Source organism: Hirundo rustica, chromosome 8 (assembly GCF_015227805.2).
Source record: "Hirundo rustica isolate bHirRus1 chromosome 8, bHirRus1.pri.v3, whole genome shotgun sequence".
Classification (NCBI taxonomy): Eukaryota; Metazoa; Chordata; class Aves; order Passeriformes; family Hirundinidae; genus Hirundo; species Hirundo rustica.
Window position 1 is genome coordinate 16,886,276 of NC_053457.1, and position 24,552 is coordinate 16,910,827.

The window sequence follows — 24,552 nt, forward strand, 5'->3', positions numbered from 1 at the left end:
TATGTTTTTCAAACATAGCAAGTATCCTTCTTTGTCAGTAATTCCAACTTTTTTTGCATGCATTCATGTATGAATTAAAAAAACAATAAACTGAAAAAAATCTTATACTATGCCAGAGAGGGGAGGTCTGGACGAAAGTAAGATCCATGAACTTTTTGTTTTTGTGGTGCCTTTGTTCAATAAATCATGAGTTGTCATCAGGATTTCTCACCCTGGATGATATTTGTTGCTTTAGGGAAAAAAATGTTTCCCAGAGAGAAGGAAACATTTTCCATGTAGGACATGATAGCTGTTTTGGGGGGTGGTGATGACTTTAGAAGTTCTCTGTTCCTGTTAATGGGTGCTAACTGTATCAGAGAAACACTCATAAACTTCCTCAGAGGAAGAAAAGGGGACACATTCCCATTTCAGTCACAGTAGAAGGTCCTGAAGTGATTTTTTTTTTTTTTTTTTTAAATCTTATCTTGTAGCTTTTCTTTTTCTTTATACACCTCATGGATTATAGTGGGCTCACAAACAAGGTCTAACAGTTAAAACTGCTGGGATTCAAGTAAGGCAACATTTTCTTCACCTTTGCCATCAATTTATGATCCATCCAGTAGGTAAATCGTCCCCTTTAGTAGTCTGTTAACAAGCAAGTTTCAGGCCATACATGAAAAGTCCATTGTGCTCTAGTACTGCTTCTCTGTTGGGTAACTCCTGACCTAGATAGCTGAGTTGGAAAGGGCTCTGTTCCCAAACTATTAATCTAAGTCCCCGGAACTCATAACTTGCTTTGAAGACATCTCACTTCTTTGCATGACTATTCCAACAGCTGTGACTTCTGGTAGTGCTTAAAGATGGATCTTAACCTTTGTTGTCTCCTTGATTCAAGGCTCCTGTGAACACCCTTGTGCTTTTAAAGTACTCCTATTGCTAGTGCCAAAATCTTCTCCAGTCACCTCTTGGCTGTTGAGTACTTACCTAGCTATTGCGTACCTTCCAAACTCAAAGATCCATGGAAAAGAGTGAATAAAAGAAGGCTATTGAGATTTTCTGTGTTTACTTAGCCCTGTACAGATCTGTACTCATTTGATTTGACTGTTTGCCTGCAATAGAAATGGTTGAAGTAGAACAACTCTGAACAACAGAATTCTTGTAAAGGTGTTCAACTGCACGTACTTGCCTTATCATGGTATGTTTGAGCTTGGATCTTTGCTTCTAGGAATTCTGATTGGTTTCCAAAGATACTGTCCAAGAAACTGAGAGGGATCTACACCAATCCAGCTAGGAGAGCCATGCAACGTCAGGGCAAGATGTTGCTCACCTGCTGGCATGCGTGTGCAGAAAGAGGTGAGGTGGTGTTCTCAAGCAACTCTTAAGAGCTTTCTCTCTCTGAATCTTCACAAGGAAGTTGAAAATGTCTGCATTGTCTGTTCCGTATGAAGGACAGCAGGGTGTTTTCTAGCCTAGTGTCCAGCTAGTCCCTAAGCGACAACTCATTCATGAAAATTCCTTGCACATACTTAATAGGGAGAAATAAGGATGACCTGTCTGCTCCATAGTAAAAAAATTGGTTTTGTTTACTTGCTTTCAGAAATTTGAGTAATAGATAAGCCATCTAAGATGTGCTAGTAGAATAATTGTATGAAAGGGAGTCTTTGATATTGGCAGTGCCAGGCAAAGCTGGGCTGTACATAGCTGTGGTGCTAGACTGTGTCTTTGAATAGATGCCCAGGACTTTGAGGAAGGCCTTCTGGCATGTTGAAGAGGTGAATGCCTGTTTTGCACTTCCAGCTCTCCAGTTCCTAGAAGCCCCCAGAGAGACAAAGGGACTTCAGCAGCACTGTTCCTTAACTATCTCATTGCATTTCAAGACCTTATATAGCTACATATGGCTGAAGTTTTAATGGCTTTGGAGGGGTGCAGTCTCAGAATGGTGTGAGCTGAAAGAGCTTGCTGAGGACAGCAAGTCATGAGCCAGAGAGAAGGACGTTCTCTTAAGTCTTCAGAAAGGACAAGGATCTGGTATCTTACAGCTATGGTTTGGAAAGACCCAGCCATATTTTTTTCTGTTTGGGAAGACTAAGCTGGGGAGACTTGTTTGTAGACTGAAGCTCTAAATCTCACAGTGTGAAATGACTCCGCACAGAATTTGTACCCCGAAGGGATAGATTTGTTTCACATTTGTTTCAGGTATCACCTGAATTCATAGACTGCCCTGGGACAAAAGTATGAGGCATTTCAAGGATGATACCATAGCAGTAAAAGAGGCAGCCAGCAATTCAAGACTCACTATTACTGCAATAACCCTTCCTGGGAGCAGGACCTGGGTGATACCGAAGAAATCTGCATGCCTCTTCCTTAATCTCCTAGCTGGGGTAGATCAAGAGGCAACATCAAGAGTTCCTAACCTCTCTGGTCCTTCCTGAAAGCATTGCCCAGCCCCATAGCAAACATATCATGAATCATTCATCTTTAATAGATTATGCAAATTGAGAACATCAGATCAATGAAGATCAATACCTGCAACCATTTAATTGCCAGCAAAAACATTTTAAGAATGAGCATTATCTGAAGTCCTTTCTTGGGTAATGGCACCATTAATCCAAACATTGGATCCTGGCCTAAGTGTGCAGGAAAAATTCTCTGCCCCTCTTCCCCTGATGCCTTTCAGGGTGTTGAGGGGCTTTTTCTTCCCCTTTTCATTTCCAGTTTCTGAGTTTCTCCATCATTACCACCAGTGAACAGCTCCCAATGCTAATAGTTCTGCTTTTGTTACTCAGCACTGATTGAAATGTCGCATACAGATTGAGATGTTAGTGCTAAGTTGCCACCTGGGAATGTCAAGCTGAGTCTGAAATGAACTTTTCTCACTCTTGAATCCAGATGGATCAGATGGGGATGTTCTCAAGCTGAGCTGGGAGTGTGGCAGGGAACAGAGTTAGGGGTAGCACAGGGTGGGAGGGACATGAAGAAAATTTTTTTCCTCAGCCTATAGTCTCTTCTGTGAGACCAAATCTTTCTCCTGCTGTGCCCTTGTGAGAGTCATGTCCAAGGCTTGTGTAGGAAGCCTCCTTTCATATTTACAGGCTGGAATACACCATCTTCACTTAGGCAGAAGGACTAAAAAGAACTATTTTCATGACCTCTTTGAATATTAAACTCTGATTGTAGACATGTCACCTTTACATTTAGCAGTGGGGATTTGCCTTGCTCTCCTCCTACTGGCTTTGCCCCTCAAAAAGAAGATATTTCCTGTAAGAGATGTGGATCTGCTAAACAGTCAATGACTGCCAGCTGAGTTTTGCAAATACAAAGAAAGGTAGAACACTTTTGCCACAGCTAAGCCATTTTTTTCTGGTTGGCTAAGAAACTGTATGGCTACAAGGATTCTGAATCAAGCCAGATAGCTGTAAAAGCCATGAAAAAGGTCTGGGATGTCATGCTTTCTAGACACTTCCTGAATAATACAGTTCATCTCCCATGTTCTCCACAAGATTTTGCAGACCTCACACTGGATATCCTCTGTGTTTGAGTTAATTGTTCCTAATCCTGCCTGGTCCCAAAATACTTGGTAGCCAAAAGTTGCATGCAACGATATGCCTTTGCTCAGTGTTTGCTGAACAAGCAACGACTGCTTCAGCTGTGGGTTCCTTTGACATTGGGGGCTATTAGCTGGGGCTTCTGCAAGAAAAAAGAAGAGGTACAAACTTCAGCGCTCTTGATTCTCTGCCATCAGAGGACAACTTTTTTGTCAAGGGGCAAGAAGCTTCTTCCCTTTGGAAGCTAACAGGACTTAGACCTCTTTGTCATGAGTTGTTTCTCAACTTCTGGCATGAGGTTTCTAGAGGGGCTACAAAAGTTGCTAAGAAAGGGGGATATATCAAACAGGGTCAAGTCACTTGAGCCTTGCAGCCACTTGAGCTGCCCAGGAGATGTGCAAGTCTGGTAGCTGTGTGAGCAGCCACTGGTGGCAACCAAAGCCTCAGGAAAAAGGGTTGTGGCACCAGAATACCTCTTTACAGCTCTAGACGCACACTGGTCAGTGTGTGTATCAGGACAGTGTGAGAGTGACCCATGGCTCCAGGCCAACCTGTGCCACTCAGGTTCTGCACGTGCCACCAGCAAAAACAAAGTTTCAGTGAAGCATCAGCTACAGAGATTGCCTCCTATTTCTCTGCATCCCAGGTTGTCTGCTTCCATGTCCTTGCTCACAGTTTCTACTCTCCCAGACGTGGCTGAGTTTAATATGCCCACACACGAGGAAAGGTTGTGAACAAATTTTTTTGCCAGCTTTCCTAAGAGACTCATGGGCTTAAGAAGGAGGGAGTTTAGCAGTCGCAGTTCAGCAGATCTCAGTATTTCATTTGCAAATGCCCCTTCCAAATGCTGGGGCTGAATAAAACTTAAACTATGATTACTTCAAAAGAAAACCAAGTGGAGATCATGGGTAAGCCATGACCCTGTTGTTCTCAGATACAAAGGAAAAAATCACAGTGCATATTTAGACATATCTGTCCTCCACCAACATCCCAGCCTTAAGTCCCATCTGGGCACACAAGTTTGTGGTTCACATCTGTGTTTGTCTGTCTTTGAGTCACACCTGGACACATCTAAGCGTACCCAAAACTGCCAACACTCTGAATTTCAAACTTCTATTGAACCCTTATGTTCTCCACAGTCTTTCTGTCTCTTTCCTTGTTTGCCACAGAGGGGTATCTTGCATTAGCAGAAAAAGCAGAAGCTAATGGTGATGAAGGAAATAAATAAAAAGCTTGGTTCTGCTGTTTGGTCAGGCAGCTTACCGGTCACCACAGGGTACGTCTGGGGTCCTGACACATTTGTCCCCAGGTCTGGGTTAGCAGAGGTGGATAGACTTGATTTGACTTCATCGAGACCAGGGGTCAGAGCTGGGAGGGAGTACTCATTACCCTGGGGAAGAGAGGAGAAAGACAGCTCGCTATTGATGCGATGGGAGAAAGGGAAGGGTGTACAGATGGGGGGGAGGAAGAGGAGAGATGCAAACCCCTGCACAGATGGAAGAGGAGGAGGAGGAGGAAATGGAGAAGATAAAGTGACAAGAGGGTTGAGTAGGACGTGTGTGGGTGCGGGGGGATCCTAGGATGAACTATCCCACCTGCCTGCTTGATGCTGTGAAAGAGAAGAGAGGTGAGGGATCTGGCCTGTTATCTGTGGAACGGCTGAGCCTTCGTTCGATGCTGTGGGGATGCGGATGGCTGTCTGTGCCAGCCCAGGGGAAAAGAAAGGGGAAATCCACATCCCCTCCTCTTGGCTGAGCGGAGGTGGGAGGTGTTTGCCCTGGTGACAAGGACATCTGGGGCATAGGACTACAATGACATGACTAGAACAGGCAGGCTGTAGGAAGCAGCCAGTGTCGGCCCACTGTCGCCAGGGTCTCTGCTTGGGTTGCCTGCCTCCTCTCCCCTGTTACCTCTGTCCTAGCTTTTAAAAACAAAGAAGCCTCATCCCCTGCCTCTGTCACTCTGTGCATTGGGGTATGAAATTGGGGAGGGGGGAGCCACATGGCTAACAGAAGGGTGGGAGGGGGAGAGCCATTGAATCTGAAAGGGTGTCCTGTCCGAAAGGCTCTGGTAATTGCCTTTTTATTGTGGCAGCCTCCAGACCAGACGCGGGAGCTGGAGAAACCAGGAAGGCTACAAAACAGCAGGAAAAGTTGCACTGATTAATATTACGTTAAATTAAAACTGATTTTCTGCTCTTTCTCCTCTGTTTTTTTCCATGCACTTCCCCAACCCCCTCCCCACATCTTCCCCTCCTCCAGCAGGTTCAACGCATGCTGCCCCCTCCCCGCCCCTGTCCCTGCTTGGCTAGGACTGCCTAGTCATTTCCAATTCCTTCTTGTATTGATCTTCCTGTAGAAATCAGTTTTGTAATTAGCTGCAAATTAGGCCTTCTACTGGGGGTGAGCCTGCCCCCTGATTTATCACCAGAGTAATTCGCTGTGATCGGAGAGAAATTAAAATGAACTCAATTAGGCTTTGGATTTGCTTTATGGGCCCTGCTCAGAGTTTCAGGGGGAAAAATGACTGTGCTGGTGCTTAATAGTCTAATGAAAGTAAATAAAGGTTATTCATTGTAATAAACCCAGGGACTCTGGGATGAAGGGAGTCCACAGCCAGCCTCTCCTTCTCTTCCTTTGTTGGTTTATGGCTTGGGGCGGTTTAAAAAGACTTTTGATTTTCATTTTATTAAGACAAACAGCTTTTGGGATAAAAGACTGGGAGAGCGGGGGAGTAAAGAAAAGGTGGGCAGAGCTGCAGAAGTGTGGAAAACTATGTTGGAGATGGCAGTCAAGTCTCAGCTTTGGGCCATGAAGGAAAATGATCTATTAAAACCCAGCCTTGTGGCTCGCAGGTCACCACTGTGATTTCAGGGTGTTTCTGTGCAGTGCTGCCTGCCATTGAACATGGGTGGGGGTGTAGGCATGTTCATGGCAAGAACAGGCTGGCATACAGACAGCTGTGTGTGCAGAGGGAAAAGTGGCCCTGGGGACATAGGGAGAGCACAGCGTACCTGTGTATGGCAAGTTCACGAGAGGAGGTAAAGCTTGAGTGTACACGAACATCAGCACAGTGATACAGTTACAACTAGACAGGATGGTAAAAGGTACGTGAAATAACAGGTCGGTGTCAGAACAAGGAACAGAGAGGGGGAGAGGAATTTTGGTGAGGGAATTTCCCTGCCATTATCCTCTCAGTGCCAGTGGGTTCCCATTGCCAGGCCCTCACCTGCTCAGATTTGATGTGCTCTGATGTTTGAAAGACGTCAGGGTAAGAAGGACGCTCAAAAACTCGATCTAAAGCTTCCAGCTGCTGCTGGGTGAAAGTGTCTCCACGAAGGTGCTTCCGCAAACTGTCCACGCTGCTCTGGGAATCTCCATTGGGAACTGAGCCCTCGGATACATCTGCAGGGCACAGACAGAGAAAACAGGGAGTTAGCACCACCCTGGCTTGGACTGGTAATGGATGCAGGACAAGGACAGAGCGGGAAAGAGGGAGGCTCTGTGCCTCCACCCAGATAACTGTTCCACTCTTGAGGGAAGAGGAGGCTGCAGAGGTCCAAGAGGAGCCCCCTCCTCTCTGATGGAGTGGGCAGGCTGCTCCAGTGGGCTCTCTGGGATTCTCCTGCCCAGGATGAGTGAGGCTGTGGAGAATGGTGCTTAGCTCAGAGATGAGTTTCGGTTCCGCTGATTTTCAGTGTTAAAAATTGCCAAATCTCCACTGCTGAGCATAAAATGGGAGCAAAGCACAGCGATTAGCATCGCTAGAAGACCACTGCAGAGGCAGTCCAGGGAGAAACAAGAGCGCTGAGGATGGCCTGTACTGGAGAGGACTGAGGCAGCCTGCAGTGGGAAAAAGGCTGTCTTACGGTTTGGAGGGGAGCCAGTCTCTGTTGTATCTCCCCAGCCCTATGAGCAGCTATCACTGTTATAATTTCCTTTTCATCTGATCACATCCTAGATGAGTCTTTCATCCCACTTAGATAGTAGGGAAGTCTGGTTTCTGACTCCGTGTTTCACCAGAGACAAATGTCCCATCCAACATATGATGGTTTCTATCCTGTTCACCTATGTGTAGCTTGTGATTTATTATGACCCATATCTCTGTTATAAAACTCCTTCCAAACTGAGATGAATCTTTGTCTCTGCCAGTCTCCCTTCTTACCCAAAATGAATTATTGTATTGCAAAACCTAGTCCTGCTCAGTGGGAATTAGCCTTCCTGGTGTTACTTTGTTCTTACTAGGAATATAGCTGCCTTCTGGTAGAAGCATCCCTAGAAGTGCATCTCTGTCCCTACAACAGCCCTCTGACGCAGTCCAATCCCACAGCAGTGCCTCCTGCCATGCTCCAGGGTGTCTCTTTCTGTTGTGCCATCCCTATCTCTTACATCCCACTCATCCCCTCTGCTGTGAGTCTGTTATAAATGCCCTGCCCCATCCAAAGTCAATTTTTTCCTGTGATAAACCATCTGATCACATATTTGGGTTTGGTTTGTTTTTTTGTTGTTTTTTGGTTTTTTCCCTGTTATCCCCCAACTCAAACGAGGTGCATTTTTCTCTGTTATAACTCCTTTTCATCTCGAGTGAGTGTCCTGCTATTAGCATCTGTCATATCCAAGGTGAGTCTGTCTGTTATAATCTCCTGTCCCAGCTGAAGTGACTCTTCCTCTGTCATAATCCCTCATCTCATCTGAGGCAAGTCTTCTCATTATAATCTCCTCCAACTGTGCTGAGTATCTTTCTGCTGTCACATCTCAGCCTAACTTTGGTGTGCCTGGTTGTAATTCCCTGCTTCATCCATGCTGAATACTCATATGCTCAATACTCATGAGCTGAATACATGCTCAATACTCTCCGTGCTGAATCCTTACCTACTGTGCTTCATGAGACACACATCTGATTGCCTTAGCACCCTGACTAGCCTAAGATCAGGTTTGCCCTCTTGTGCTGTAATTATCTTCTGTTTTTTCACTAATATGCCTCAAACTTAGGCCTTTCTTGGTGACCTCCCGTCTGTGAATCTCAGAAACCTGCTGTCAAGAAATTGGTCGAGGGTTCTGTATAGACCTTTTCCTTCCTCCATGCAATTGTGGGGCACTCATGGACACATGATGCTCCCGGGAGCCTGGAATGACATTCACTGTGCAGCATCCAGAACAATGCCACTCTGCTGCTTCCTCTTTTTGCTCACGGATAGCGCCAAGATGGTATTTTCCTGGCATGGTTAATGCCCAACTGGTGGCCCAGAGTTATGACTGAGCCTGCTGCCTTCTGGCTATGAGATATATCCGTTTATAGGTGATTATACGATATGATATAATCAATAGTACATTATATACAGTAGCGTAGTACAGTACCACACACAAGACCATAGAAAATATTACATATTGATTTGTCCCTGCCAGCAGCCTTCCCTCAAGCAACCTCTTCTCTCTTTCTTTTTCGCCCCAAGCCAGACCAAGGCTGTTTACTGGCACTGATCCCTGGAGTTTTCTCCTCTCCCCAAGCTTATTTGCCCAAGAGAAAGTTATCAATTTCCTGAAATCTGGAGTTCATGGCAGATTTGACTAAGAACACGAAGCAAGGATCAGGCTTGGTGGACTGCACACTGTGTGGGTCAGTACAGTTTTCATGTTTTACATGGACTGGGCTGTTTCTGCAGGTGGTGACTTTCAGGAGGAATAGAACTGTGGTCTTCCCTGCAGGAAGCCGGCACAGAACTTGTGGGTACAGATGCTTTAAAAAAAAAGTTTCTGTATCAGCCTCAACTTGTCTGCAGCCTGTGAAGCTCATTGTCTTTGAGGATTTTTCCACATATCAGTCAGGGTGTATGATTCTACACACCTCGACAATAATACACATGGGTATTTTTAGAGTAGGTAATTATTCTGTTATTCTTTAGATTCTGCATCACAGTACATGGCTGACCAGGCATTTGCCTGTGGCTGCTGGTTTTGGCTGTGCCTGATTTTCAAGGATGGCAGCCCTATACTCTGCATCATGTTTGGTGTGAGTGGACGGATGTACAGTAAAACTTTCCCTGATTGTCATTAAACTAGATTTTACCCTTAGTGAGTTGCCCTGAGTGGTTGCACAGATTTGTGCACACATGCACAGGTATTTGCAATTCTGTCTGCCTTCAGAGCCCTGTGCACATGTGCCTTCCGCATGTGCACAGACCATGCCTTTGTGTGAAGAAGCTGAAATCACAGCTTTCCCGAGTCGCTGTAAGAGCCTCTTTTCCTTCATTTATTCAGGGGCCCTTCAGATCTTGACAAATCTGTCACTCTAAATTTGCGAGAGATTATGGTGCTCTCTGCCTAGCACGGAGAGAGGTGATATATGATATCTGCTGCCCCTATTGATTGCCTGATCTGGTGGCAGAGGGCTGGCGAAATGAACTTGAAATGAACATCATGCCTCAACTCATTGTGCGTATAATACACTACTTAATCCCACATTTTTGAGCCGCTATGGAATTCAATTGATCAATCATGTCCCTCTGATAGTACTGTTTTAGGGGTTATTGCTGCTCTGCTCACTGACCTTTCTATTTATTTATTTATTTATGTCAGAGTGTGTGCGTGTGCGTGAGCACACATAAGCGTGTATGTGGTTTTGGGAAACCCAGGACCAGCTGATGAGAGAGGATCTATACAGTCTATGGGAAATGAAAGACACGCATGAAGGAAAGAGAAGAATAAAGAATGGGGTTAAATAAGAAATAAGAATGATCACAGCAAGCAAATGGATAGAGAGGGGTGAAAAAGTTGTAAGGAGAAAGAAAATGCTTTAGTTTAGGTGGAAATTCCTGGAGTGGGGAGAGAGGAAGGAGGGGGATAGGCCACTTTGCCCAAGCCTATGCTTTAAAATATGCAAAAGCAAAGAAACTTTTGGCAGAGGCCTCTAGGGTACCTCGAGGTGAATCTTGGCTTAACAGCTTGCAGTAATATTTGGCTTAATAGTGGTAGGACACACAAATCTCAAACTTCACAGAGCAGTTATATGAATTGTGCATATGTATTTTACTTATGAAGCAGAGAAGGTTTTACAAATCCTCAAAGACAGATTTATATATCTTGTTTTGCTAATGTTGAGACATTCACAGTTACTGATTGTTTTATTATCTTCAAAACCAAATGATTTTAAGTTCTATGTGTTTGTCTTCTGGTGTCAAAACCTACAGAGGATGTGTTTTCAATTTTTCCCTGAAACTGCAGGGGCTAGACACTTATATCTGGTTTTAGATCAAAGTTGCAGTTCTCATCTAAGCATTTGACTCTGTAAGCTGGACTATCAGGAGAAGCTTCAAATAGTGTAATATAGAAAGTCTGAGAGCTGACAGCCATGTGGATGTGGGCTAAGCTGGAAGAAAAGACCAGAGAGGACTTCAGGGAAGAGACAGAATCCATCAAAGGGTTGTGGGTGCTAGTGAAGAAAGGGCTTACTGGGAAAATTTCAGTTGGAAAGACTAGCAGATCCCATAAGGAATGGCACTGTGGTGGGCAACAGTTACTTCAGCTGATGAAGAACACTGTCAGGAGTAAAAGCTTAAGGGACAGGGATTTGCCAAGAAATCAGATATTGGAAGGGGTTGTGTTCAAGGGGGTAAAGGAAGGCTTCAGCTGCAGATGAGTCTGAGGATGCCTCCTGGGTAACTGTGATACCTGCACCCAGTAGGAAGCAGCACCATCACCTTTCCCAGTTCCCTTTTAGTGGCAAGGGAAACCTCCCTTTTAAATCATAAGAATCTTAATAAACAGTTTGAGAGGCAAGTCATGGCCTCAGTCACTGTGTCCCCAGTGTGATCAGACCTTGCATATGGGACATGAAATATCACTTCTCCGAGGGAAAGCCAAGAGAGTACATACAGTGAATGTTCAGAGTAAACCTTCAATACAAGGCACAGAAAAGCTCCACAGGTGTCACAGAAGTATTCTGACAGATAACAAGTAAATGCAGTGCCAAAGAACAACAGAACAATCTTAACTACATCTGACACAGGGAATATGCCCATTAAATAATTCCAAAATGTAGAGACATTCTGAGGTCTGGAAGCCACGAGGACGCCATAATGCACAAGTAGCACAAAGTAGCGTAATTCATTACTTCTCTGGCTACGAGTGACGGACAGAACTCTTGCTCAGGGTGGGACAGGACCATCTCAACAAAATACTCAGAAGTATTGCTGACATAGGGAGATCTTTGTGGCACAGAAACATCTAGGAAGGTCATGAGAAGCTGTGCAGCTACCACAAAAACATGGAGATACTGCTCTCTTTTAGGGAAGGGGCTGTTACCATCCTTATGACATGTCTGCCTGCAGTGTTGTGGGGCCCTGATCTCAGCTGGGCCCTTGCAGCTCTACCAGAAAAAAATTAAAAGTCATAATAAAAGTGAATGTGACTGGCAGGAGAACTGCCAGCCAGGTGACACAGCAGAACCCATCTAATTGTCAGAGGCTCTGAGGAAAGCACAACTGTGATGCAGTGGTGCTGAGCTGGCTGCTGCAATGCTGTCCCTCTGCAGCAGCAAGGCCACCCTGTCCTCTCCTGCAGCCTGCCTGCACCATCCCTGCCAGGGTGCTTAATTCAGAGCAGACCTCTCCCACTCCCTGAGCATTTGTGGCTGCATGTGCTGCCCCTTCCCAAATCACATATTTGTGTTAAAACTGCTCTTTCTCTTTTTCCGATTTCTCTTCTCTTTTTCCCCCCTCTGATGTGTTCCCGTGTCCCCATGCAGCCTGGGCCTGTCAGGCAGCTTTCCTGTCCATCCCCGGGGGCCTTTCCCCACACTGCCAGTTGTTGCAGTTTCAAACTCAATTGTTCTCCTCGGTCCTGAGGCAAATGGAGTCATTAATTACCTTCTATCGGCTGGGCCGAGTTCAGAACGCGATCGATAGCCCGTGCTTGTCATTCACGGCAGCCAGCCCTGCGCAGACCCTCGTGTTGCATTGAGTGCGGGTCTGTGAAGGACCCCAGCACATCACAGCTGGCCTTCAAACCCTGCTCTGGAGCTCCCGCTGGGAACAGCAGACCTCCCGCATCTTCTGTGTCTGAACTGACCCAACCAAGAGAGAGAACGAGGACAAAGACCTTGTCCTGAGGTAGTGCGTCACACATTTTCAGATGGCCAGCATTGTCTGGCAGTGATGTCCTGATCTACACAAGCTGATCCAGTCTAGCTGTCACAATGTTTCTAAAGACTCCGTTTGCATCCTCAATAATTGTTAGACTAATACTGTACTCCCCCCAGTAAAGACAAGCACAAGGACTGGCAGTCCTAACCTGGTGATCTTTTCACCTATGTAACTTTCTTGGCATACTGGTTAGAGGTTTGGAAAAGGAAGGCTGCAAAGTTTGGGTTACATTTCTTTCTAGGAGAATTTTTGTGGTCTTTTAGACAGTGTGAAAGATGTCATCTCTAGATGGGTCAGTTCTGCGTTTCAGCATGTAGTAGTATTGCAAGAATTTTGAGTGCTTTGTTTGTGATAGCTGGAGGGAGGAAAGATGAACCTCAAATTCAAATGGGAAGGATCCTAAGAGAGTGCAGAATAGAGATGATGGAGGGGCTGGTGAGGATCAGAAATGCATAGAGAAGGAATGTTTTCAGGGATCTACGCTGCCATGGTAAAGAAGATACAGTACAAGTTCAGGCTGTGTACAGAAATAGGGATAGTGGGATATAAATATGGAGGATTATCACCTCAAGGAAGACCATCAGCCTTCATGAACTCCACAGTTGTTCAGATTCCTGTGTCCATTTGCCTCAAGGGAATCCACAAACCTGAATTTCAGTATGCTAATTGATAGATAGTACTGTGCTGGTTCATATGTCTCTGTAATTTAAGTGTGTCAGCAACACATAGACTGTGTATTTCTTTCTTACATGCTCAGGCTTAAAGCAGAAAGGCTCAGAAATGAAGGATTTTACATTTTGAAAAGAAGGTACAGCTCACATGAGGAATTGGTGGGTAAGGAAGGCTGCTCATGCAGGGAAGTGAGTGTGCCTTCCTGAGGAAGAGTGAGGTGTGTGTTGGTGCCTGACAGCAGTGCTTTTAACACAGGGGTTGTGTATGACTGAGTACTCTAGATGGGCAGGGATGGGCAGTGCAGCTTTAATACAGGGCTTACATGAGCAAAAATGGCAGTGCTCAATGAGAATGTAAACGTAATGAATTGTGTGTGCAAATGTGTAATGAAGTGTGTGCTCAGATCTGTCTTGGATTATCTTGGGAGCATGCAAAATGCATTTAAGGAAGTGAGTGTGTATATGCATATGAAAATCATATGTATTTACTACTGTATCTAAGTGTATGATTGCAAATTTGGACAAGAGCATCTGGGAAACTAGGTCTGTGTCAGATAGTAATAATCAGTACATCCAGCCTTACTGAAAATGCCAGCAAAAATGTGCAGTGTGCAGGTGAGGGATTTTAGCCTAGGTAGTAGTTTCCCAGGTCCGGTATCTCTTACTAGTGCTATTAGGCTTGACTGTTGGGCAAATAGAAATGCAGCTGCCTCTAGGATCCAGCACACTGGCTTTGTTTATGTTGGCAGAGTAGCAATCGGCACTCTCACACAGTGAGCCAGATCCTCTGGTCAGTGTAAATCTGTAAGTTTCTTGCCTTCAGTGGTTATACTGATTTACACATCCTAAAAGTTATCAGAAGAGTTATCCTGATTTATGCTGTTGTGGTGCCCACAACATTGCCTTTAGTGCAGTGCCCTTGGGGACAGCTGCTGCTGCAGGGAAGCAGGGCTCCAGAAGCTATGCTTTCCCTCTGCCAGAGAAGATGATGATCTTAACATCATTGGCATGACTTAACTCTCTTCTCTCATCTTCCTAAGCACGTTTGTTGGGGAGCTACTTCTTGGCAGGATCACCCTTGGTGAGCATATAAAAAAGGGTGGCTTTTGTTAGCTCCAAAGAACAGAAGCAACACAAAAAATTACATCGCATGCAGCCCTAACTATGCTTGTTTAGAGAAACTGCTTGCATTTATGAAGTCTTTGGTGCGGAAAGCAGGGTTGCAAATGACTGCATCAGAGCGACAGTAAAGGCCATTAATTTCCTGTTATGTTTTCCTGTGTTGGGGGCTTTATTAATTTAATTTTACACTGTCGAACAACAGCGAGCGCTGACACTGCCACACTTGGAGGGTTTTTTTTTTTCCTCAAGCAGTGCTTTGCCTGACATGCAAATCAACACTGCTATCAGGGCTGCTAGACACAAGGCAGGGAGCCCAGAGCTGGGCTCTCACCATCCAGTTCCACCTCCTGGTTTCTGGGAATCCCTGAGATTCCAGTGGAGAGCACTGAGAGGACACCAGCATTAAGACTCAGCAGATCTGTGTCAGACCATGGACTCCTCTAATACACAGTCTAGAAAATATGAATTCCTCTTTAGACTTCTTGGTTCCATTGTCTTGGTCCCCCACTAATTGCCTCTTAATAAAATTGCCTCCTTTCCTTCTGTTTCCCTTGCTCTAGACTTGCCCATCCTTTCATTCCACCTATTTTCCCCTCATGCACACTTTAAATTAACCTCACCAGTCAAAGGAGTCTGTACCTGCACCAGATACTTGTGAATCATGTTATTGGAAGCTCTTCTGAGTCAGCACTAAACCAGTATTCAAGCAGAGTGTTTTTAGAGCTGCCATTTTTGACGTGCCATAAAACAAAGGCTCCAATCACTCAGAGTCATTAAAATTCCCATGGCATTTTTTGCAAGAGTGCAGACATTAACCTGGCTGTCCTGAACAAAATCCAGCCTGAGTGATTACCCACAGCAAATCTTAATTCTCCTGTGGTTTCATTTGGACATGGCACAGCAAAATTTCACAGTTGATGCTCTGTATTATTCAACATCTGCCATGGTCTACCTGAGAGTCAGCCACATTTCAGTAGAAAATGAGATCTTAAGAATGGGAAGGTTAATAAACAACATATGATACAGGATTCATAATTGTAAAATGCCATGTAATAAAAGAGCTACAGGCTTGCAATAACCAGCAATCTGCTTGAAATATCACCATGCAAAAAAATTTTTTTGAATCCTCATTCCTATAATAACAGTAAACCATTAGTAGAATAATTTGTCATCTTTCTGCATGAGGTCACATGAAGGCCCTTATAGGTTCATAGAGGAACCTATACTGATGTGACCTCTATAAAATATATATTGTAGATATGTTCCGAATTGTAAGAAGTAGTCTCCAAGCAAGACAGGGCCCAGCCATGGGCAGCAATTAGTTTCACAAACAAGTGAGCTCTCTGCAGAGAAGAGCCATAAATGTCTTTGAGGATTAGCTAGTGGAGTATTGTTTTTCATTTGCTGGGATTCAATAAAATTGTCCCAAACTCTAGAACAGTTCTGATCTTCTTGGAAAGTCAAACCTTCTGTTCAAGGTCTACTTCTTCTCAGACTATATGCCAAAAGCCAAACCAAAAGAACACCAGGTCCTTTGGGAAACCAGGCATGGAAGTCTACCTGGCCTTTGTAACAGCCTTTTCTAGAGCATTTAAGAGAGGCGTAGAAGGCACTCAAGGTTTGATGAACATTTCATGCACAATAACCACACCATTAAGGTTTAATCAGATGTCTACAAATCTGTTCCGAAGCAGATCCCCTAGCTCAAAAACAGAATAGCTCCTCTGACCAAAGAAAGGCAAGGCCAATGAGAGAAAGAAATCCTGACCTGATGCACGTCCAAATGGAAACCGTGATACCCATGACCTAGCTCCTGTTCTGGCACTGTATTCCTGTGTGTTTTCCTGTAGCTGGTGACCTCTGTGGGAAGAGGCCTTTGTACCTAGAACCTTTTGGGATGTAAGCAGTAGGATGCTTGGATGAATGAGGGGAAAGTGAAAGGGAAATGGTGGATCTAGGCATTATTTTTAGGCCCCTTAACAAAACTGGCATTTTAAAGGGCCTTAAGATGGGCATGAATTGCATTTGACACTTATTTAAAGCATCCTTTATTTTATCTGATTGATGCTTGGAAAAATCACCTTCAGAGAGCTATGGATGGAGACAGACAGAAGACAGAACATGTCTGGTGTGTCAATAGATAGATACAAATATGTATCTGTAAGTGCTTCTTTCCAGCCATTTACTACTAACAGTCCATCATATGCAATATCCTAGAGCTTAGCATAGCCTCTGCAGGCCAACACAAAATGCTGTTTTTTCAGGTCTTGCTTGGCAGCTACGGAGATAGCTGGACTCCTGAAAGTCCTGAATGCATCATAAAATGTTCATAAACTACATTTTTTAATGCAGGGTCTGGTGACAAAATTAAACATGCTGGTTTTCTTTCTTTCTCCCCTCCAACAAAATTGCCTCCTTGCCCCTCATCTATCCAGCCAAGATTCTCATGGGCTAATCGCTTGGTGAGATCTTGTTCCCCCAGAATCCAGTGAAACAAGGATAGAGGATCTGATACTATCCCTTAGGGAAGTAAAGAGCTTCTGCCTTCCTTCCAAGCAGCAGCAGCAGCAGCTCCCATTTTGGGAGGAGGGGTTTCTGTGGCCCTGACTGAGAACAAGGTGCTTAGTGTTTTCCTTCAGCACAAGAAGACACTCCTCTATAGGAAGGATTTACATATATGAACAGAAAGCAATGCTTAACATTACATTGATGTAACTTGGGAGTGCAGAGATAGCCAAATTAGGAGCTAATTGGTGCACTGAGGATTGACTGTAGGGCCCCCTTGGCTGCTGGATGTGATCATGAAGAGAAAGAGAGAAAGAAAGGGAGAGAGCAGGAGTCACCCTCCAGCCAACACCTCTCTAAAGGTTGGGATTCCTGAGGCCGCTGCTGTCTAGTGCTGTCAAGGTCAGCAGGTTCAGGTTCACTGAACGGTCAGGATGGTTTGAATTACTGGCACTGCCTGCCGATTCCTCCGCTGATCATGATCCGTCTTCCAGCACCAGCTGCGGGATGATGCTCCCCAGCCATGTGCTGTGCACGGTGTGGGGCACAGGGAATGTCAGAGAGGCAGATGCTCTTGTTAAAAGGAAAAGTTTTAGGAAGATTTAAGGACCCAAGACAATGCTGAAGAAAGGCACATGCTCCAACTGCTGAGCGTGTGGAGACCAGGTTTCTAGAAACAGCCATTCTGATCCATTTTTCTTTTACCCGGATAACTGCACATTAGTATGTGGAAGTCTTTATGTAAACAACACTGCTTGGACATTTTCTCCCCAAACACACGTAGCTGTGTGACCAGGCTAAAAGGCAGGGTAACCAGCATGTTCCTACAAGGCTGTCCACAGAGAGTTCCAGAAGGTGCTCACAAAACTGACTGCCAGTGTGCCCCGCAGCAGGTGGGCTTGGAGCCACTGAAGAGACCTCACCAGAGCAGGTGGGGAGAAGCCGTGTCTGCAGAGGTGTGAGTTTGCATAGCCAGGCTGCCAGTGTCACAGATGTGTGCCTGGGGTGGCACCAGTGTGTGGCTGAGTGCCTACATGTGTGTATATGTGTGTCTACATTGTACGTGTGCTGTCCAAGCAGCCACAACAGCAGTGATAGCACGAGTAAGTATGTGAGAAAGACTGTGGCAGGAAAGAGCAACAAGAGGGATTTAGAAGACAACAGGGCTCTGTGGAAGTAGTGTCTAGTGTTTGTTTTAGACAAGAACATCTGCACAGGCATCCTTTACTTGTTTTTAATGGAGTTGCACTACAGAGAAATCTGGCTGTCTCAATCTGTAAGCTGGAGTGCTTACTCTTGCTTCTTATTCTGAGCTCCGTTGTGTACCACTGTGAGTCAGCTTCTGGTGCAGTCACTCCTATGCTATAGCTATGGATACACAGCTTTTGTACTCACACCTCTGTCTGCCTGCCACACACATTTCTACACCTGTTGAAAACTCTGTGCAGGGTTGAGAATGCAAGGGAATGCCCACACCTGGTGCCCATACCCAAGGCCTCTTGTACAGCACCCTCAGTCCTCACCAAGACATGAAAGCGATCAGGGTTAATGTCATGCCATCTGCTCCACAGAAGGGAAGCCTCCATCTCCCCTAAGCTTAGCACAGTTATTCTAACAAGCTCTGTGTGTAGCCTGCACTAGGAAGTACATTGTGCCTACTGTCACCTCTCTTCAACTCCTCTCCCGGTTCCCTCTTCCACTGCAGAGCAAGGGGCTATGGCAAGGAGGGTCAGAAACAGTGCCCACTATCATGCTGGTTTACATTAATGAGATACACACAGTGTAATCCAGCAATGGAATCAGCTCTACAAAAGGAAGTAATAGCAGGCTGCCATGAACAGAGCAGCTCAGGTAATTGGTTTATCTATCTAGAAGCAGTAGTAGTAATCTGTGCACAGACAGAGTAGCAGTAAAGTCTCTTCCTTAAGGCTATTTCCTTTGTCTTTTCAATTGCTTGCACATCCATGTGAGATAGAGAGAGAGAGGAAGAGAGAAAGAGCTAGAGAGAGAGAGAGAGGGAGAAATGTTAATTTGTGAATTAATGGCTTTTCTCTGCGGAATTGTAAATTCAAATGTCACCTCACAGGGTGACACTACGCTGGGCTGCTGAGGAAGCAATGATAAGATCCCCCCCATCCCCATGCCGACATATACCCATGCCCCTCCCCTCCCTGAAAGATAGCTACGAAGTGGAACATGCTACTTTTAATTTGCAGTAACACCACAGCAGAGAGATGCAAGAATGACTGCTTTCCAACCCTCCCTTCCACAACAAGCTGGGCCACATCTTTCCCTTTCCACCTCTACCTCCTTCCACCCCCTCTTCAACCCCTCCCATTTTAAACTGTGTCCAAGACAACACATTATCTCAACTCCCCCCACCCTGAACTAATCAAAGGATGAGCTAAAGGAGGGCTCTTTAGAATGGATGCCTCTGCAACCCTCTCCTCTTCTGCAATAATCAGGTGAATTAATGACCCTGAAGTTAAAGTGAGCGCTGATACTCAGGCGTTGTGCAGCGTAGGGGAGAAAGCCTTCATTGTTTTCGAGCAGGAGGCGGGCAGCAGCAAGGGAGATTCATGGATGGAGATTGAATATGCAATTTTCTTTCACCTTGCCAAGAGCTGCCCCTGGGCTGTGCCTGGCCTAAATTTTTTTTTTTTTTCTTCTTGCCATCTCTGCCTTATCCAGCCCTCCCACCTCCCTTCCATTCTTTCCAGAAAATTACCTTCAAAATTGATTTCCACTTTTACAAACAAATATAATGGGAACATGAGGGGGGAAAAAAATCTTGGGCTGTGATGAATTAGGGCTGTCAGGTGCTTCCAAGTCTCCTTTGTTTTTGTTTTACTGCCTGTTAGGTTCTTTGTTTTTCCAGCAACTGGGAATAATGCCCCTGCCCACACAGTCCCCATGGTCCATGGCTACCTTCACAGGATATGGCCACCACCTGATGTCATCACTGTGTTATCCCTGCTCTCCATCACTGTGAGCAAAGAGCCACTGCTAACAGACTGCCCTATCCCTTCACACCAGGACACAACCGATCCCGTGGAGACACTGTGTGTCCCACACTGCTGATGACCTGGTCCTACAGTCCAGGTACTGCTCTATTGATTTGCCTCTGATCTTCTTCACCCTCCTCCTCCTCGTGTTTTCCCTGACCTTATTCAGCTGATGGACAGATTCCAGCTCTCCCTGTTCTGACAAATCATCCTGGATCACTGGCATGTCACTGTGACCCATGTTTTGTCTCAGTGCCATGTCACCTTGATTCCACAGTAGTGTTGCCCTTTTGACTCGTTGCCATGTCACTTGACCCCAAACCGGTGTCATCTCTCACTGTCATGGCATCCTCATCCACTGTTATACCAACAACCCTCTAAAATACCATTTGCGTGCACATTGCCAGCTATTTCTGATTCCTTTTGCAGTTGATTCTGTCATTCACTGCACGTTAACCTGGGATTCAGACACCATGCTCCCTCTGACTCCCATACTCTTTACATCCATGAAAACATGGAACAGTCACCTCCATGATTGCAGGCAGACCTAATGTGAAACTCATCTAAAGTGAACAAGAAGATCTAGGGAAGCAGGTATCTAGCAAAACTGCGGAGCAGCCTTTGCAGAGATGGAATCGTGTAGGAGGCAGAGATGCTGGGAGGAGTAGCTGCCTGACTCCTGTTGACACATTAGCTGCTACAACCCCTCCCAAGAATGAGTGAAAAAGTGGAAAAATATCTAACCGCAAACTAAATACTCATAATAAACAGTCAGAAAAGCACACACTCATGGTACTCACACAAATAAATGTAAAGAAAAGCTCTATGCATAGGTAGCACCCACAAAACATAGCAAATTAATATTAAAGACACAAAAATGTAAACTGGGACACACAGAGGTACTAGTGCAGGTGCATGTCAATTAAATGTAATTTCTGAATAAACAAATAACTTACAAAAGTGTATGTATACTAACTAAATGAAAACCTGTAACTCCAAGCAATTTCCTTAAATTAGTATGTACAGAATCAAATAATGTAAACAAATACAAAGTGTTTACATAAATAAACAGCCTTTATACAGGCAAGAACAACCAATATGTATATATAAAAATGTATTTATAACATACACACAAATACATAACCTCCATGCAAATACACATCTGTACAAACTATATACAGAAGTGCACAGCACTAGCAGGCTACATATTCATATCCAGCAACCACAAAGATACAGTGATACTCCAAATATGTAACAACACATACACTCAGAATATACATACAAATATACAACATTCACGTATATGTTCAAAATGTGAATACAAATACCTCACATTCATAGAAATACATAGCACTGATCCTGAGCCATACATGCCCAGACATCCCTATGATCCATGGTATGCATCCTCCTATCAGGCAATATTATACACAGCTTAACATACACATTTTCCAGGTCTCCATAGGCATGCACAAAAATACGGGTCCAACCTGCCACTCACCCCAGTACATAAGCACAGAAAAGTAGAAACCAGCGATCCTTACACAGAAATACAAAAAACAAACAGGCGTGCATTCCTAGAGACACAAATACACAACCAGAGATATACACAAATACAACTGAAGCCAGACCAGCTTGTCTTCAGAGAATACCAGCCCCTGCCAAACTAAGCAGCACTATAAGCTTTAGAAGCAGGGCATTCTGTCCAAACCGCTTTCTGTGATGTAAGCTGTTAACTCTCCCTTACCTGACTTCCTCCTGAGCAGAGCATACTCCCCAAACTGCCAGCGTGTGTGCAGACACGCTCACACAAACACGTATCCTGTTTCTCCTGCTTACAGACTGACCTCCAGATTCCTGGTGCAGCAGCCCACATTTCTGCCAGTGCTGTGCTGCTTATTCATTGTCTTCTGCTTCATCCAGTTTCTCCCTCCTCTCTTTTCCCATATATACTCTCCCTTTTCTGACATCCTCCTGCAGTTTATTTAGAGAGGTGCAGGATGAGTAGCAGGTGCTTTTCTTATGTCTTTCCAGGGGTCTCACTAGCCAAAGACCTTCAGGAGGGAGAAGTGGGTTATTGCCTAGAATAAACTCCCTCTTCAATTTGTATTTTTATCTAGAATGGCAAGAAGTGTTGCCTAGACTTCTGTGTATAAACACAGTGAGTCTGGTCCCCTGTGACCACTCCTGTTTGCAGAGATACACCATTGCTGCAAGCTGCCAGGCACTGGAAACTCAGCTGTGCTGCATAAACAACACAGTCCCAGGGAAAGTTGGAGAAAGACATTGTGAGAGTGTGAAAAACTCCAGAATCTGCTCAGCCCATCTGCACAGCCATAAACTGCTGTGTGAACGCCCCACAACTCTGTGTGATGGTTGGAACATGGGGTTAGCACCTGAGGCAATATAACTGCATGTGTCTCCAGCGTCATTAAGACTATTGCTGACCCGCAATAAAGCAGTCATATAGAATAACGCAAACAAGTCAGCTGTGGTGACAAAAAATCACACTGTGAAACAATGCAGGCTTGCCACAGACAGTAGTGCTGTTCCACCACCTGCAGGGGTCCAAACACACCCTGTTGTCTTCAACAATTATTGGGGTTTGAGGAGAACAGAAATATACCTAATATGTTCATGGATTAGCATACGTCAGGCCACGACACAGTCAAGTGGAATGATTCACTCACATTCTTTGCAAACATATGCAGGCAGCATAGAAAAAATGAATGAATGCATTTCTCCACAGGACAGTTCTGGGCTAGACCTCTGGTCTGGTACAACTCCAGCACAAGCAAAGCATCACCATACTGCAGATGACAGCATAAGCACACTGTATGTTCTGAAACTACCTCAGTATGCTGTCGAACACTGATATCATACTTCATGGAAACACACCATTCTGAACATGGTGCTGCTGTGACATAGCTGTATTGACTTCACTGTCACGGCCAGAGGACAGTCTGTTTTCAACCAACATGTTACGTCAGCTGCAGTAACAACTCTATGAATTGCAGTGACAGCACAGTAGAAACTGCACCAGTGAACCAACAATTACTATGTTGAAACAACCTTACTGCATGCCGTAATGCAAATGTACCACAAGAAACAATTCACAGCTGCTTCTGTGAGGAGTGTAATGGCCTTGAGTGTAATGGGGCAGCAGAGCAAGTAGTGATACAGTTAATCTCATCATTACTGTCACAAACCCACAACCTATAGTGATAGTTACAACAACAGGATAACCACAACCAAACTGCCTGCAAACACATACTGTGTGCCACTGACAATGACACAGCCATCTGAAATGTCATTGAGACAATTTGAGAGCTACATCTCTCTAATTATATTATCCCTGCCACTCTGAACAACACAAATGGGATCATACGTGCAGTGGCATACTCAGCTGCTGTATATCTGCTCAAAAACTTAGATATATAACACACCTCTCAGCTCTGTGCTACTTTCCACTTGAACAAAATTTAAAGTCTTTAAAACAGTCTGTGTCCTGGGGCAATATTTTCAAAAACAACCTTCAGTACTGGGACTGGCACAGATATCCCTGCCTCACACTCCACCAGAAGGAGGCATTTTTAATTTCCCAATACAAAACTGAGATCATGGCAAGGTAGGAAAAGTTCCAGGCTAAACACTGTCAAGACCTTGCTCTGCACTCAGAGTCCTCCCATTTGGAGTGAGGAAAGAGAAAACCACTTGTAACAAAAGCACTGATTTTTGGTAGAGGATGTGGCAATAACAGTCAGAAAATTATATGGGCAGCACCAAAGAGAAGGGCAGTGATACTACCTATCCTATAGCTACAGGATTAACTGTGCAGATGCTCCTATAGATAGTGGGCAGCACCCTGTTCAGCATAGCTCAATCCCTTTTGAAGAATATGATAAACCATCTGCACGGTACAGCTAACACTTCTTGGAAAACACCACCAGATCTGCAGAAATCTTGGTGACTCTTCACTGTCCTCCTGCACTGACACAGCCTTGCATTACTAGGCATCAATGTAACTCACTCTAATCATCAAAATGACACGTGGAGAAAGGGAAGGAGAGACTTCTGCCTTCTCAGGTTTGCTCCCCCATCTCTGCTAGGGATTCCTTTACTGCAAACAGCCCGAGTATTATTGCCATTTACGGTAGCAGTCACTGCATCCCCTCCTCTCCCACAAACCTAGTGCTGATATTAGCACTGATTACCCTAACAAGCCTTTGGGTTTTATTACTACTGATACTAATAATACTGGATACATTACGTCTGCTCCCACCAATAACAGGCTGCAGATATGATCCCTGCTAATGCCGATAATACTGGGGGATATTATCTCTGCCATTGTCAGCACTGCAGATATTATTGCCAGTAATACTGTCAAATACTACAGATACTGTCAAGGACCAAGATTAATAATGCTGAGAATGTTACAGCACCAACCTCACTGGAAGATGGATCCAAAATGAGAATTTGGGTTTAGACAGGAAGTCTGTTTGTAGGCTATTATGGAAAGAAAGGGCCATGTCTCATAAGAATGGTTTTGTAAAAATTGCCGAAATTTCATCCAGCAGAAGTTGCTGTGG

At 44.7% G+C, this 24,552-nt stretch overlaps 1 protein-coding gene across 1 annotated transcript in view; it reads right to left on the reverse strand.

The window, feature by feature from the left end:
• Positions 1 to 24,552, reverse strand: part of PAX2 (paired box 2) — a 56,277-nt gene that overhangs the window by 24,513 nt on the left and 7,212 nt on the right. Inside the window, exons 4-5 of the mRNA XM_058421555.1 lie at positions 6,753 to 6,928; positions 4,788 to 4,914 (exon numbers count right to left, since the gene is read on the reverse strand). Coding sequence (XP_058277538.1) covers positions 4,788 to 4,914; positions 6,753 to 6,928 — 303 coding nt within the window. The remainder of the gene's footprint in view (positions 1 to 4,787; positions 4,915 to 6,752; positions 6,929 to 24,552) is intronic.